Source organism: Galeopterus variegatus, unplaced genomic scaffold (assembly GCF_000696425.1).
Source record: "Galeopterus variegatus unplaced genomic scaffold, G_variegatus-3.0.2 Scaffold15747, whole genome shotgun sequence".
Classification (NCBI taxonomy): Eukaryota; Metazoa; Chordata; class Mammalia; order Dermoptera; family Cynocephalidae; genus Galeopterus; species Galeopterus variegatus.
Window position 1 is genome coordinate 2,919 of NW_007741858.1, and position 17,992 is coordinate 20,910.

At 40.3% G+C, this 17,992-nt stretch overlaps 1 gene segment (V, D, J or C); it reads right to left on the reverse strand.

Annotated features, from left to right (window-relative positions):
- Positions 1-15,662: 15,662 nt before the first annotated feature.
- LOC103582336 lies at positions 15,663-16,158 on the reverse strand. The segment is given in 2 exon segments: positions 15,663-15,979; positions 16,104-16,158. Coding segments are annotated over 2 exon segments (366 nt in total).
- Between the last annotated feature and the right edge of the window lie 1,834 nt (positions 16,159-17,992).

Below are 17,992 nucleotides of genomic sequence, written 5' to 3' on the forward strand. Positions count from 1 at the left end.
TTGGTTTTTATGGCTTTGTAGTATAATTTGAAGTCAGGTAGTGCAATGCCTCCAGGGTTTAATTGTTTGTTTGTTTTTATTGTTCTGTTTCTATTGTCAGGATTTCTTTGTCTATTCAGGTTTTTTTATTGTTCCATATGATGTTAGGATTGTTTTTTCTATTTCTGTGAAGAATGACATTTGTATTTTAATAGGGATTGCATTTAATCTGTTGATCACTTTGGGTAGTATGGACATTTTCACAATATTAATTCTTCCCATCCAAGCGCATGGAATTTCTTTCTATCTTTTTTGTCCTCATTAATTTCTTTCACTAGTGATTTGTAGTTCTCACTGTAGAGATCTTTCACCTCCTTGGTTAAACTGATTCCTAGGTATTTTATTTTATTGGTGAGTATTGTAAAAGGGTTTGCTTTATTGATTTCTTTTTCTGCTAGTTATTTGAGTATAAGAATGCTACTGACTTTTGTATTGATTTTGTATTTTGCAACTTTACTGAAATTGTTTGTCATCTCTAAGAACTTTATGGTAGAATCTTCAGGGTTTTCTGTAGATAGGATCATGTCATCTGCAAACAGGAATACTTGATTTTGTCTTTCCCTATCTGGATGATCTTTATTTCTTTGTCTTGACTGATTGTGTTGGCTAGTGCATCCAGTCCTGTGATAAATAAGAGGGTTACAGTGGGCATCCTTGTCTTGTTCCTGTTATTAAGAGAAAAGCATTCAGCTTTTCCCCATTTAGGATTATATTGACAGTGGGTTTGTCATATATGGCTTTTCTTGTGTTGAGATATTTTCCTTCTATACATAATTTGCTAACAGTTTTTATCAAGAAGTGATGTTGAAGTTTGTCAAATGCTTTTTCTACATCTACTGAGATAATTGTATGATTTTTATCCTTGGTTTTGTTGATGTGGTACATTACATTTATTGACATACATTTGTTGAACTATCCCTGCGATGAATACCACTTGATCATGGTGTATAATTTTTTTGATGTGTTCCTGTATTCCAATTGATAATATTTTGTTGAGGACTTTTGTGTGTATGTTCATCAGAGATGTTGACCTCTAGTTTTTTATTTTTTTTTATTTTTATTTTTTTTTTCATTTTTTGTGTCTTTGTCAGTTTATGATATCGGGATGATGCTGACCTCATAGAATGAGTTTGGGAGAATGGCCTCTGTTTCAATTTTCTGGAATAGTTTGAAGATAATTAGTACAAATTCATCTTTAAAGTTTTGGTAAAATTCAGCAGTAAAGCCTTCTGGTCCTGGGCTTTTCCTTGTTAGGAGACTGCTGATTACTGCTTTAACCTCATTGATCTGGTCCTGGGCTTTTCCTTGTTGGGAGACTGCTGATTACTGTTTTAACCTCATTGCTTGTTATTGGTCTGCTCAGATTTTCAATTTCTTGGTTCACTCTTGGTAGTCTGCATATGCCTAAAAATTTCTTCATTTCCTGTAGGTTTCAAATTTATTGGCATATACTTGTTTATAATAGGCTCTACTGATTTTTTGTATTTCCTGGTATTGGTTGTAATGTCTCCCTTTTCACTTGTGATTTTTGTTACAATGGTCTTTTTTCTTTCCTTAATTAACCTACCTAATGGCTTGTCTATGTTGTTTATCTTCTCAAAAAAAGAACTTTGGATTCTTAGATCTTTTGTATCATTTTGGGATCTCTATTTCATTTAGTTCTGCTCTGATCTTAATTATTTCTTTCTGTCTTCTAATTTTGGAGTTGGATTCTTCTTCTTCTTCTTCTTCTTCTTCTTCTTCTTCTTCTTCTTCTTCTTCTTCTTCTTCTTCTTCTTCTTCTTCTTCTTCTTCTTCTTCTTCTTCTTCTTCTTCTTCTTCTTCTTCTTCTTCTTCTTCTTCTTCTTCTTCTTCTTCCTTCCTTGTTTTTTTGTCTTCCTGGGTTATTTATGAAAAAACTGTCTTCAAGAACAGAAATTCTTTCTTCTGCTTGTATTAACTTGCTGCTTAATCTCTCAGCTGCGTTACTGTTGTTGTTGATGTTGTTGTTGTTGTTGTTGAATGAATCTTTCAGTTTCATGTGTTCTGCTCCATACTATTTTAAGGTATTAATCTCTTTATAAATATCCTCTTTCTTATTCTGGAAATCTTTTTTTCTCATTTCATTATGTTGTTTAACTGAATATTCTCAAATCTCATTGAGTTTCCTTAAGATTGTTGCTGGTATTTCCTTTTCAGGCATTTTAAGGGTTTCCTGCTCTATAGTGTCTGGTACTTGAGAATTACTGTATTATTTTGGTGGTGTCATATTGTCTTAGATTTTCACATTTCCAATATCTCTGTGTTGATGTCTGGCCATCTGGTAGAGCAGTTGCTTCTTCTGTTACTTTGGAGTGGACTTTGAGAAGAGATTTTCCCTTCTTTTATCAGTCTCTGCTGGTGACTCTCCTTGTGTCAATGAAATTGAGTGTCTGGCAGGCTGCCTGCATTGTGGCTTTGGCTAATACTGTGGTGGCGAGCTGCTTGGCAGAAGCCCTGGCTGGGGTGGTAGCTGATGTGGGTCACCCACATGGAAGTGGTGTTTTGGCATCCTCCTGCCTGTTTCCAGGCAGTGTGGGGTTCCTGCAGCTCCTCACAATTCTATTTTTTAATGACCCTAATGCATATCAGACCTTGGGTAAGGGAGGTATTAAGGAGAGGAAGTAGCAGTTTGGTACTTAATATAAAAGAAGAAAAAATCATGTGGAGACAGGAACAGTGCAAAATTTATAAACTCTTCAAAGTGGTTTGGGTTTCTCTAGACATTGGCATAGTATGATACAGATGCCATGAAGGGCATCTCTTATAGTTTATTGCCTTCCTGCCTCAGTCTCCCTACATATACACAAATAAATATATGATAATGTACAAACAAATTATAGACATAACTAAGGCTAATCCAGGGTGTTATCTTTTAGTGTCTTTTCTGGATAAGTTAGAAGAATTTTAGAAGAAAGTCATAAGAAACTTTACTGATGTCCTAAGAAATTACCAGAGTTCTGAAAGTTGAAGCATTTAGGGTTGGTGAAACATCTTGGTGATAGCAGTCAGGACCGAGTTTATTTCTATATATCTGTTTTGACACCTCCTACATACTGGGATTTTAGTCTTGGATTTAACACCTCATGATCTTAAGATGACTGTAGCAAATCTAAGTATCTGGTTCTCTCATAACTCATCCAAGAGGAATTGCAGGACATAGTTCTTCACCTTTTGTCCTCTTATGAGGGACCAAAATCCTTCCAGAAGCCCTATTGATCCTCCACATACTCCTTTCATCTCATCATCCAGCTCAAGTCAGGTTTACCCCCTCCCCCCATACTCTGCCCCATTTGCGGGATGGAAGAAGCTCTCCTGTCCTCATGTGTAAAAGGATAGAGCTGGTGCTCTTTAATCCATAGGAGAAGGAGGTGGCTGCTGTGTAGGTGCTAAGAGCTTTCCACAGTTAAATTTCACTATGCATCTAAGTTGGATAAGGAGAGACCCCAGGGTTATCTGTATCTGAAGGAGTGGAATAAGCCAGGGACCAAGAATGACAGTAAGGTCGCCTTATTTTTTTATTTATTTATTTTTGGGGGTGACCTTAACAAGTTTCAAACAATGAACCTTGGTGTTATCAGCACCACTGTCTAACCGACTGATCAAACTGGCTAGCCCCTATGAAGCTAAATTGTCCTGGTCACAATCTTAGACTTACCAGTTTTGGAAACGTGGGCCATGAATTTAAGGTCAAGACAAGCTTTCAGGTACTGGAATTAATGGGGGAGAGATTTGGAATAGGGTCCTTAACCCAGGGCTAATGTCAGGATTGCACTGCCCGAGGTCTGCCAGTTCTGGCCCTGAGATGTGCAGGAAGCAAATGCTCTCCTGAGTGATGGGGCTGAAGACCTGGGAGGAACCAAAGTCCTGCCCATGAGGCTGTCTGGCAGGGGAAAATAGGGAACGAAACTGCTCAACACAAATAGGCCTGAACCAAGCTGAGTGTCCAGTGACCTAAGAAAGTAGGCCCCTAGAGCAGAGCCTGAGTTCTGTGGGGCCATTTGTTCTCAGCTCTGTTCTCTAGTTCTAAGAGGCTAAGATCCTGCTGGAGCCACAGTGGGAGTGTCAGCAAATGTCTCCACCCCCAAAGTGTTTGCTCAGCCAGATTCTGTTCTGGTTAGAAAGAAAAGGAGTACGTGATAGATAAATCAATTATATTTATATGTAAATATTGATATTATATCAACTTTACATATTAAACATAAAATATTTTAGATATAAATTATATTGATATACCTATACATACTATGTATTTATCTTATGAATAAACACCTCTCTATTGCCCTCTCCTCATTACAAATGCAGAGCATGATGAACTCAGGACCCGCCCCAATGTCTCTGATGAGTTGAGACCCTTGCTTAGCACTCTGAGTAACCGAAGGGACATCTGGTTACACAAAGCAGCAGATGCCAGGAAGATGGTCCATGGGCCTCAGCTCTGGCTGGGAGTAATGTTGGGTCTCTGCCCAGTTGTCATGGCTCACATGACTGTGGGACTCTTTACATGGGCTGCCTCTGTCCATTGGTAAGCTTCTGAATATTCGCTATTTTTCTCTTTGGTTTCCCAAAATCACAATTTGACAGCAATGATCCTTCCACAAGTATCCATGGAATGGGATCAGAACTGTGGGGTCAGCAAGTGGCAGGACATGTAAGAGAAACAAGGAAGCTCTGCAGATGGAGCAGCCGTATGTGAAGTAGAATGAACTGGCATCATGAACTCAGAGCAGGAGGGGGGCAAAAGCCCTGACATGCTCCATCAGTGATACAGAGAAGACATCCTGGGGGTGCCCATGGAGGAAGAGGGAGGGGAGTGTGAAGAGGGGAGGGCTGTAACTGCAGAACTTTCCCAGCCTGCTCCCGTGAGAAGACCACAGATCCTCAGCAGTCCCCAGGCAGGAACAACAGCTGGGGGCTTTGTACCTGAGTGGTGACAGGAGGAGGTGCATGTACCCCTGAAGGCAACTGGGCTGCTGATGATCAGAGTGACATCTGTCCCATATCCCCTTTCCCTGTCATAAAAAGGCATTGTGCCAGGGGCAGTGTGAGTCACCATGGGCTCAGAGCCAGTCCTAGGTTCTGCTGGTGCCAGGCTAGGACACTGCTAATACTCTGTAGGGTGGCCCTACAGGTGTACATAACCCTCAATCATGGGACACAGGGCAGAGGCTAGAGACGGGGTCCACACATCCTCTGTACTGGCATCAAAGTGGGGAACAACCATGAACATCCTTAGACATTAGTACCAAGCAAGAAAGCTCATAAAGTTTCATATAATTCTTATCCAAAAGCAAAACAGGCTAAAAGTTCATCTTCAAGGAAACCCTTGTGTTTAATGGAAACACACTGAGGATGCAGCCTCAGTCTTCCTTCCTCACCAGAGAGTCAGAACAGCAGGAGGAAGAGCAGCTAAGCTGGTCCCCATGTCCACAAGGTGCCTCCTGAGATGGATCCTGCTTAGGGAGGGTTGGGATGGTACATTACTTTGCTCAAACTGTCACACCTAAATACCATAGGATGGGTGGCTAAACAACAGAATTTGTTTTCCTCACAGTTCCATATGCCAAAACTTCAAAGATAAAGGGCCAGAAGGGTCTGCTATCTAGTAAGGACCATCTTTCTGGTTTGTATTCAGTCACCTTCTCATCATGCCTTCACATAAACTTTCCATGATGTGCTTTTTGGGGGCACTGTGAGCAGGACAGAGAGAGAGTGAGCTCTGGTTTCTATTCTTATCAGGACACTAATCCTACTGAATCAGGACCACACCGTTATGACTTCACTTAACCGTAATTACTTCCTTATAGGCCTTATCTCCAAGTACAGCCAAACAGGGGGTTATGGCTTCAACATGTGAATTTGGAGGACATGATTCAGTCCATAGCAGATACACTCAGACAAGACAGTGGAGAGGAGCAAGGCTGGGCTTCCAGCCTCAACACAGAGCACAGAGCAGGTTCACCACCGATCAGCACACTGCAGGCTCTTCTCTCGTATCACTGTTCACAGCAGAGACCCCCACTGAAGACTTAGGGAATCCTTTGTAGATACGGCCACGCTGTCACTCTTAGTTTCCCAGTGATTCTAAAATCAGCCTACTCTTTTGTTTATTGCAGGGATTGGTTGGCATCTAATGGCAGCTCTTTAACATAGCAACTTAAAGATTTTTCATTTTGACTCCCAGTGAGTCTTGACTCTGAATTTACCTGTGCTCATAAAGCTGATCCTATTACATCCACCACCAGGCCAGATTCTTTACAGAACACAAATAAGTCCTCTCCTCAATAAATTGTCCACTTAATTAAGGACAAAATAATAAGTAACCGGGAATCCAGAACAGATATTGGTCAAAAGACAGTCAAGGACTAGGTTCTGTGTCTACATAAAATTCGAAAAATGTAGTTTTGGAAAAGAGAGTTTGGACCATGAGGAAACCTGCAGGGCATAATGGAAGGTGGTGAGGTAGGAAGTAGAGGACACTTGGTCTAGATCCATCATCCCAGCCTCATTCCTTACATCCCAGCACCCTTCCAGAGCAGCTCTGAGACCCAGAACAATTGTATAAGCTAGGGAAGCATCTGGGGCCACCCAGCCTTCTGGTCTACCAGTTGGTGAGATTTCAGTTCTGTCTATAACACTGTGAGTGACCAATTGTGATTCTCTAGACTAGCTCTCACCAAAATAATTTTTTTACAATGATTAAAAATCACAAAATTGTGCTGTACAATATGGTAGCATTTAAGCACATATGTCTGATGAGCATGTAAAATGTAGCTAGTACAACTGAGAAACTTTTTAATTTTAATTAATTCTAATTTATATTTATGGTGGTATGTTCAGCTGCTGTTTAGCATGTGAGACTGCACAGTTCTAGACTGCCATTATTTTTATGCTCTGTTATAAGGTGCTTACACAGTAAAGATTAAGACTTCTTGGAAATTTGACATCTTTGTCATTATATGATGTCCCTATCTATCCCTGACAGTATTTCTTGTCTGATGTCTGCTTTGTCTGAAATTAAAATAGCCAGAGCAGCTTTCTTTTTATTAGTGTTACCATGGTATACATTTCTTCATCCATTCACTTTTAACCTATCAAATTCTGTATGATTACAGTGGGTTTCATGTTTGGTTTTTAATTTACTGTCTTTGACCTGGTAATTTAGAATGGCTTACTCAAAATGAATGTTTATATATTTGCTTCAATATCTATCATGTCTGTAACTCTTTTTTAATTGTTGATATTTTTTCTTTTCCCTTCTCTGATTTTAATTGCATGTTATGTGATTCCATTTTCTTTGCTCTCTTAGCATATTGATTGTAAATTATTAGCTTTTATTTAAGTGGTTACCCTAGAGCTTGCAAAATAAATTAAAATTAATTTAACGACACTTTTAAATAATGCTCTACTATTTCACTAGTAGTGCAGGCATATCATTGATTCCCAATTTTTTGCTTCTCTCCCTCATGACCTTTCTTTCATTCATTCTATATAAACATATGCTATATTCACCAAGTTCATTGTGACTATTTTTATTATTTTAAACAGATGTCTCTTAGTTATCAGTTAAAGAAAAATATGAAAGATTTTGCTTGGCTTTTATTTGATCTTCCCTGACACTCTTTTTAAATAATTCTAAAATTGTGACCCTTATCATTTTCCTTCTCCCTAAAGAATTTTTTTTTAACATTTTTTGCTGACAATGAATTGCCACATTTTTTTTCTCCGAAAAAGTCCTTTACTTTTGAAAGATAATTTCTCTGGATGTAGAATTCTAAATTGTTGGTGTTTTTCTATTAACACTTTAAATATTTCATGCCAATCTCTTCTTTTTTGCACAAATTCTGACAAAAAGTCTTCTGTAAGTCTTATGTTGGTTCATTTATAAATAAGCTTTTTCCCCAGCCCTGGAAACTTTCAAGATTTTCTCTTTGTCTTTGCTATTCTGCAACTTTATGATATGGCTAGCTGTACACATTTTGAAATTTATTTTGTTTAGAGTTTTTTCAACCCCCTGAATCTGTGGTTTGGGGGCTTATCATAAATTTTGGACTTTTTTTTGTCATTATGTTTACAAATATTTATTTTGCTCTTTTCTTTCTTTATTTTCCTTCTCAAATTTCCATTACATGTATATCATTCCCTTTTTAATTTCACTGATTGCAAAATTTGTACTTTCTATTCCTACAAGCTTTAGATTTGCCATAAGAGAAGTCCTGTTTCCTAAGGGGAAAATACTACTTCAGGATACATAGTAATATCTTCATTGACCCTTACCATATTTTTATCAGATAACAGTAATAAGATAAATTAGTATGTTTGCAGAGGCCACTGACCTTATTTACCATAAATATATAGGGTGGCTGTTGTCTGATAGGAAGATGTCTAATTCCCAAGACATTCACTGTGTTTCTCCTCTAGTGATTCTGTGCCCTGTGATAATGTGAAAGAGCAAGTGCAGCAATCCTGGCCCATCAAGAACAAGGCAATGAAGTTCTCAGTACTAAAAGGCAAGTGAGTCGGCCATAAAAGATGAGAAGAAAGGAGATTGTGGATGATGGGTTTTTAAGCCTATTAGGTATTTGTTAGTGATGGGGTATTGTGGGACATTAGGGAACAAAGATGGATTATGCAACTTAACAAGGATAGGAGAATGGTGCTTAGCACTGGAGGGAGAAGGAGTGTTCCATACTATGGGATTAACCTTGTCCAAGGAGAAGGGAAAGGTGGAAACCTCAGGGGACAGGTCTGGGGCAGCCTGTATTAGTTTTGTAGCTGGAGTTAAAGTGTTTAGGATAAGGGTAGCTTTGTATTTGGAAAGGATGTCCCATCCCAGTAAGGGGGCTGGGCATTGAGGCATTATTAGAAATTTGTGTGTGAATTGGGTGTGATGTAGGGTGCAGGAAAGGGGTTCAGTGATCCATGGGTGATATTCTGATCCCATGACCCGTGCTATTGTGATAGAGGATGGGGCTTTGGGTCCTGCATATTCTGGAAGGGTAGAGTAAGTAGCCCCTGTATCAATAACAAAAAAGTTTGGCTGACTTGTTATGAGGAGAGTTACCCTGGGCTCATGTGTGGTGATCTCCATGGGAGCCTTGGGCCTTGGGCATCATCAGTCCTCCTCTTGGGCAAAGCCAAGAAGCTCTGGTAGGGATGGCTGTGGAGGTAAATGTTGTGGATTAGGGACTGGGCCACTCCCTCTCTTTTGAGTGGAACAGTCAACTCCCCAGTGACCTGGCTGTTTGCAGTGAAGACAGGCCCATGCTCAGTGGCCCAGTTGACTGCACTTGAAGCAGTTCCCTGGTGGCTTGCCCCTTGGGGCAATTGGCTTTGGGGTATGCGAGCCTCTATGGCATTAGCCAGGAATTGGTATATGGCCTGATCTCTTTTGTATCGATCCTTCTTCTCCTCCTCCTCTCTATTGTTAAAAACCTTGAAAGCTTCATTGAGGAGGTCCAATTGAGTCATATTTGGACCATCCTCAAGATTTTTTAGTTTTTTTCAAATATCAGGGGCTTATTGGGTAATAAAGTGAGTGTAAGAGGGTGATGCCTGCAGGGGAGTTTGGGTCTATATGTGTGTGTTTATGTAAAGCCTCAGAGAGGTGGGTTAGGAACTCACTGGGATATTCAGTGGATCTCTGTGTGATTTCTCTAAGCTTGTCATAATTGACTGACTTGTGATTAGCCTTTTGGAGGACACAAATCAGGTGTGTGATCATGTTATCCTGGAGATCCCAATCCGTGTGGCCAGCCTGGCAGTCCCAATTTGGGTTGGTGTGAAGGACTGCAATGACTCCCATAGGCCCTCTTTTATTTTGAGCATGTAGCTCATCTGCCTTTTGTTGGGCCATTATCCAGACCTGTTCCCTGTCCTCAGGAGACAAAGTAGTAGTGAGAATTATAAAAATATCATGCCAGGTGAGATCATAAGACTGGGTGAGATATCTGAATTCCTTAAGATATGTGTTCAGGTTGGACTGGAAAGATCCCTGTCATTTTTCGATTTGGGAGAGATCACAAAGAAAAAAGGGGATATGGACCTTGATAATTCCCACTGTCCCAGCCACTTCACAGAGGGGGTATAAAGGAGCTGGAACTGAGGCAGGGTTGTCACCTCATGAAGGGGGAGAAGGAAAGGCGTTGGGTGGCTGAGGATGAGCATCTTGAGACCAGGTAAGGGGAAGAGAGGAAAAAGGTGATGGGGCTGGTGAAGGATCTGGAGCATAAGGAGGTGGTCGGGGAGCAGAGTGGTCAGATGGATCAAAAGATTGATCTGAGTTTGGAATGGGAGAATCCGGCATAGGCTAGGAGAATTTGAGATGTAAGACAGTTTTGACAGAGAGAAAAATGCGATCAGAGATAGAAGAAGACTTGAACATAAGGAATCTCTCCAGCTTTGCTGCTTCAGTGACAAAAGTTGTCTAGGTCTTTGAGAGTATCCAAATCAAAAGTGCCATTTTCTGGCCACTGGGATCTATTGTCTAGTTTGTACTTAGGCTAAACTTGATTGCAGTAGAAAATGAGACGTTTGGGTTTAATGTCTCCCTGGAGTCAAAGAGATTGTAAATTGGCCAGGAGGCAGTCTAGGGACATAGAGTGTGGCAGTTTGGATCATCAGGATCCCATGTGCAGGGTGAGAAAGGAAATGAGTAATCCTAGTAGAAGAAGGGTGATGACAAGTTTTCTCTGGAGGCCAAGAGATTGTAAATCAGCCAGGAGACAGCCCAGAGGTGTAGAATGTGGAGGTTTGCTTGTGAGGATCCCATTTAGAGGGTGAGAAAGGAGGTGATCAGTCCCAGTAGAAGAAGGGTAACACCAAGGAGCGTCCTCATTGGTGTGCACCTTCTTTTCAAGAGAGGAGCCACCGACCAGCTGGAAGAGCATCCACTAATAGCTGGGGGGCATGAGAGGGGTTCCCTCAGCCAGGTGCCTTGTCTTCAAGAAGTAGACAGTAGTCATAGAAAGTAGTCAGCTGACCCCATAGAAGTAGGGCTGACCTACTGACTCACCCTAAATTCAGGTCTATGTTGGAGGTGTTGGTCTTGAAGCAGCAAGAGGAGAGAGTCCTGGAGGTACCCGGTCCAGCAAGTCTGGGAAGGGTGGCTGGGAGCCAATCAACCCAAGAAAGGGGATCATCCAAATGTCCCGGCAAGGACCCTTTCTGGGTTTCAGCATCAAAATGAAAGAAAGTGAGCCGAAACGCCAGGTACTGATCAAGCTTTATTAAAGGAAAAGAATCTGCTGGGCTGCACTCAAAATGGAAAGCAGCAGCCGGGGCTGCCCTCAAAGTGGAAAGAAGCACCAGGCATTGGGGTGGGAGAGCTTATATAGGTTATAGGGTGCCAGGACTGGCTGATGCGATCAAGGAGAAGCATTAGGCTAGTGCAGAAGCTCCACCTGGCTGATGCAATCAGGGTGGAAAATTGCACCTATGCGAAAACCAAAATTGTTTCTATTTTGCAGAAGTCACGAGGCTTGCTGTAAGGAAAAGGGGGGGAGGGCTGGCTGTCATTTTGTGCTTGGCCCTGTCTAAAACGGCACTGGTTATGTTCAAAACCTATCAATAAAATATTTAAATAACCAGATATTTCACGCAAAACATGAATTTTAGATGCATATGTAGGTATTAAAATTTGAATATCTTAGATAAGTAGGTTGAAATGTGCTTTTCTATACATGGAACAAAGTGTTGAAATGATAAAGGGAAAATATCTGCATGTGTAGGTTATCTTAAAAAATCAACAGTCATCTGTTGTGCAGACCTCAGTCCTATTTACCATCTTATCAGATTATTTCTCAGAGTTATCTCCCCAGTTCCTCTACCGTCTTGGTAGCAACTAGTGAAAATATATAAATCATAGTATATTCATAGAATATTCTAAGTAAAGAATATTCAAGAATTCAAATATTCAAGAATTATTCTAAATAAAAAGGGAATAAATTACATCTGCAAAACAACATAGATAAAACTTTTAAAAAGTTAATCAAAAGAAGTGAGACCTCAAAGATTAGATAAAAAAGTGAATCAATAGAAGTGAGACACCAAAGTGTAGATAATAAATGATTCCATTTATATAAAGCTCAACAAGTGAGAAAATTGATGAATATTAATAATAATAAAAAAAAGAACAGTGGAGGACTTAGGACATAGTGGACAGAACATGGAATTGACAAGAAAGGAGCTTTGGGAGGATACAGGAAGTTGGGGAGAGTGTATGTCTTTATCCACATAGAGGTCGAAGGGGGAAATATATATGATTGTATTCATCCACCTGCACACTTCATAATTCACTTTATATATAGAATATACTTCACTTACATCTGAGTAGGAATTATGGAGTCAGAGTATCAGAGTCCGTTTCCATATTCTCCCCAATAAGCACTGGAACCTAAAGCAAGCTAAGCAATGAGAGCCTCTAATTTCTCACCCACAGAGGATTAATATGGGATTAATTGCACTAGATCATTAAACCATTAGTGCAGTAATCAACACACATAGGTCTTCCAGACTTCAGTAAATGGTAAATGGCTGTTGATGATGTTTCTGTTGTTGCTGTCATTGTTATTATTATTACTATTATCCACTTGGATGTAGGTATTTGTTTTGTAGTTCTCTGCCTTTAATAACACCTCCTCTAGAGAAGAGATTCAAAGACCATGTTGGGGATGAATTATTTGACAGGCCTGATTTAGAAGTGTCACATTAGAATTAATCAAGTTTTGAGGATTTTGTGTTTTCAAGAACGCAAGCATTGGAGAGTGAATGAAGTCCCTGGCAGGATGTTTGAGCCCTGGAAAATGTTCCTAGAAGTACACCCCATACCTCTGAACAGACCATAGGGGAGAGTGCAGCTGCTGGAACCAAAGATTTTCTCTACACAACCATCTTATGAGGAAGGTTTATGCTTAGGAATATAACACTGGGGGAGGAACTGTACAGACGTGCATGTTCACTGTAATCCAATGGACGCTAGTTATTAGTCTGATCCCTGATGTGTGGTACTGTATCAAGGGTTCTGGTTTGGTTATTCTTTTGTCAAGCTGGATGCCCAGAAGTGCCAGTGGTCATATGTCAGCTGAAAAGCATATTATTGAGCATAAGCATGGACCATATTGAGAAAGTGACTGAGTGAAGTTTATGTGTTGGATCATATCAATTACATATATAGCCCTGCTATATAATGGCCTTTTGATGTGTATCAGCTTGGAAAGCCATTATATTCAACCATGGCACATTTTGAAATGTCCAGTCATAGATTTTCCAAAACAACTTTGCCTCCCATCCTTCAGGTGTGTTCCTTCAATGGCCTGCTACTCTGTCAAAACCAGCAGTCAATGTCATTGAATTGCCAATCTCTACTTGAAAAGTCACTGTATCAGTCTGTCTTTATTGCTTATGACAAAATACCTGAAACTGGGTAATTTGTAAAAGAGAGAGAGAGAGAGAGAGCTCTTTATGTGCTGTCCTTTTAAAGTCCTCAGAACCACACCCATGAACACCTTTAGACCATTAACTTATTAAACCATTTACTAGGGCATGATCCTCACAATCTAATCACCTCTTCAAGGTCCCACCTTTCAATTACCATAATAGGATTTCCCATCCTCTTAACACTGACACGGTGGGGACCAAATCTCAGTGAGTTTGGAGGGACATCCAATCTAGAGCAGTGACCACCAGATGTAACCCTTGGAAATTCCCCACTTTTGTGACTTCCATTCTTCCAGAGCATCTTTGACTATGACAGTGGTGTGACATCATCAGTCCAGCATAAATCAGCTGACAAATATCAAGGCAAAAAAGTGTCTCCAAGTCCAGAAACAGAAGGAAACATCTAGATTAGCCTGCACTTGAAGCCTTCTTTAGACATAAATATATGTAGATATATGTATCAAATGAATATATATGAACCTTTATGTGTAAATGTTTATGTGAATTACCCACAAATTATGTAAATTTACTCTTTTACTCAAACATCATTTAGTTTTAATCTCTTCTTAATATCTTCATGAATGGTTTACTAAGCATTCAAATTGAGTTCATACAGTTTCATAAAATATATTTATCTATATATGTAGATATGGATATATTGTATTGACCAGAATATGCACAATAATGATTGGTAACAAACCACTTAAAACTCACTGCTTTATAACACTGAGAATTTATTTTCATGTTCATTGACGTTCATGTTAACAGGGACTGGCTGATGCAGGTGCGGCTCAGCTGGGGGCCTCTGCAGCAGGCACTGAGCTCTTCTCCAGTCTGTGGATTGTATGTGATCTGAGGCCAAGGCTGAAGGACAGTGACTACTCAGGGCACGACATTCTCACAAGGAGTAACAGGAGTGAACAGAATCCTCAAAGCGAGCTGCACAATAAGGCAAATATTTGATCATGCTGTTGACAAATGTTATGTATTTTAACCTTCACAATCTTAAAAACATTTTGAAATATAGTTTTTCATTAATTAGGAAGTAAATATGGGTGTCCTTTTTTTAACACGAGGCTCACTAAAAAGAAGATTTTCATTCAGTGTGTCTCAGGTGAATCTGCTGCTTTGCATCTGTAATACGCTCTCTGTGATGCTGATGATGCTGTTGAAATCCAGATGGATTCTTAACAGGAAGGAAATAATGTTACATCAGTGCTTAGTTGTATTTGTTTTTATTTTTGTTGAGAAAGATTTTCATTTGTTTGTCAAATAATAGTTGTGTATTTATTGCAATTTCCTCTTTTTCTATTCCCCTATGATATAATGAAGTTTTCTTGCTGTGATCCTACCTTGCTGAAAATACATAGAAGCACCTCCACAAGTATCTTGGGGCCATGTCCTAAACGACAAAATTCTTAAAGTTAAGAGTATAGTTACTATACTCAGCAGCATGGCCTTAACTCCCTGTCATCATCATCACTTCTGAAAGCACATTTCTCAAACTCTTATTCTCTTTCTTATTTCCTGGACTTGCTCAATGAGGGGTCCTCCCTGACATCTGGAAATCAGAAGAGGAGGATTCATCACTCACCACTGGACATGCAGGCAGACACGTGGGTGGGGGTGAGGACTGGAGAGTCACCTACAGAGGTGCTGCAGGCAGCTGAGAGCATCTGCACCCCCACCTCTGGGCTTCACAGTCAGGTCTGAGCACCACATGGTTAGGCAGTCTGTATCTTTACTGACAGATGCACTTGAGATTCTAAGGAAACACCAAAGAATCCCCCCCATTTCTAGCATCTGCTTCTCTAACTATCATACCACCTTGACTTTGAAAAGTTGGGGTTTGGCCCACAATTCCTAGTATTAAAAAAAATTTCTGTTTGAAATACCAAAAGTTGCTTCTTCTTTGTTCCATGATCTCACACTGAGGCTATCATCTCTGCCCTTCTTTAAGTCAGGAGATGTATTGTCAAGTCTGTGCTGCTAGGGCTGAGAAGAGGGAAAGAAAATTTGTAGAGAAGCCTCCCTGCCCCTTCTACCAAACCTTCTCATGACCCTCAGAGACCAGCTGCATTTTAGAAATGCTCTCAGCAGATGGAGGCACCAGGAGGAGCAGCTGGGGCAGCCCAGCCTCACACTTCTGCTTCTCTGGGGGTTTATGTTCAGGCTTGTAACACTGTGAGAGGTCTACTATAATGCTGTTGACAGTAATAAGTTCCAACATCATCAGCCTCCAGGCTGCTGATGGGGAGAGTGAAATCTGTCCCAGATCCACTGCCACTGAACCTTGAGGGGATCCCACTTTGCAAACTAGACGCATAATAGATCAGGAGCTTAGGAGCTTTCCCTGGTTTTTGCTGATACCAGGCTAAGTAATTGCTAATGCCCTGACTAGCCTGGCAAGTAATGGTGACTGTGTCTCCTAGAGATGCAGACAGGGAGGATGGAGACTGTGTCATCTGGATGTCACATCTGGCACCTGATATTGGAAACATAAAGACAAACATCCACACAATTAATCATGTTACAAGGGGACCTCCCTGAAGAGCTAGCCAGTACTGACCTCACAGAATGAGTAAATTCCTATCATTCTCCCTACTTACCTGGGAACCAGAGCAGCAGGACCCCGAGGATCTGAGCAGAGGCACCCATGTCTATGGTGTGTGCTCACTTGGACTAGCTCTCAACAGGCTATGACTAGCCTGTGAATAAATCTTCAGGACACTGGGCTGTGGTCTAGGCACATGCAAATCTGCACAGCTGCAAACATGACTGATCTAAATAACTCAGCACAGGGCCAGGTGTCCCAGGACTGACTACAGCAGCACAAATTTGCCTACAGAGAATGTATTTCTCACTGGGGGCCATGGAACAGAATTATTCTGCTGTCCTGTGGGTAGAGTGTTATTCTGCTGTCTTTATGGTTCATGACCTACTTTTCTCCTTCACTTTTCCTCAGAGGAAGGGCTTTTCAGAGAAACACATCTCTAGAAACTACAAGAAATTTGAAAAACTCTCATTGCTACATGTGGGACTTTATGGAAGCCAGAGATGTTCTTTTGAGCTAATTCCATAAAGTCCTTGATGTGGTACATCATCAGCACTACAAACTAGAGAAGCAATAAGGTATAAGAATAATAAATTGATAGGTAGTAGATTTATTTATTTATTTTATTTAAAGAAAGGAAGATAGAAAAACAAAAAATGTTAAAAATATATCTGAAATATAGCATCATGATTTGCAAGGAGGGTATATGCCATCGCTAACCTGTCATCTCCAGATAAGTGATTCTTTTTCGCCAGTTCTGATTGTCTTTTTATACCACAGTTCTGATTGTCTTTTTATCCATCTAGGCCATCCAACAGCAGGGATATTCTCTCTCCAAATCTGAAAAAAACTCAGCTACTGCTCTAGTTCCTTGTGCCATTACACAGTTCCATGACAGATGTTTTCTGAGTTGTTGGGTTACTCCATAAACTTCCATATTTCTACATCACCAATTTCTTCTAGTTTGTAAAACAAAGCAGTTCTTAATTGCTGGATTTAGGGCATTTGACCCAAGCAGGACCCAGAGAAAATACATAGTGAAGGTGCAACATGGTGAAGGAGAAAGCTAGGGTGTTGGAGCCCACACAGTATGGAAAGGGCATTCATGTGTAGGGTGGAGAGATAAGTCCACCCTGCAGTGTTGAAGCTACGGTGCAGTTGTAGAGGACTGGTACCCGAGGGGAGATGGTAGGGAACTGACACACTTATGAAATCATGAGGGCTTTTCCCAAGCTGCTGTCCTGAGAAGCCCCTTAGTTTATTTTGGGTTCTTTTTATAAGCCAGTAAAAACAACATATTATACAGATTAAGCCAGTTATGTCTGGTATAAAGCTGTTTATAAAACACTTTCTGTTGCCATGGTGCTTTGAAAGTTCAGGGCTAACTACTTATCAGCAAAGTAAAAGTGTAAATTCTTCCTTTACAAAGTTCTCAGGGTCCTGGTTTCATTCAAAGTTCAGATTTCAAGGAGAGGGAGAAGGGGGAGACAGGCGAATGGGAAGCAGCTTTTGCTGGTGTAATTCCCATAAGATAACAAGAACCATGTCAGCTTGCTACCTAGGGCCTTACATGAAGTGTGCCCACATTGGGGTGTAGGATCTCGGGACACACTCTTTCCACTAAGGGGCAAGCAAGGGGTTTAATGGCTAATGCAGGTTTAATGTGTGTGAAAAAAATTCATCTTCAATGAGAGTGTAGGTGGCAAGGGCAGCAGCAGGCTGGTTTTACATGGAGAAATCGATCAAATAAGTAAATTCAGTGAAGATAATTTGTGACAACTTTTTCAGTATTTGGAAAAAGTTGCAAATATAAAAAGAAATAGTACCAGAATAATCTGTGAATTTTTATTGTAATTAGAGATATCAATGTAAATTCATAGTATTTTATAGATATAGATAAAAATGTATGTGAATAGATAGATAGATACTAGCTCACTTTCCACG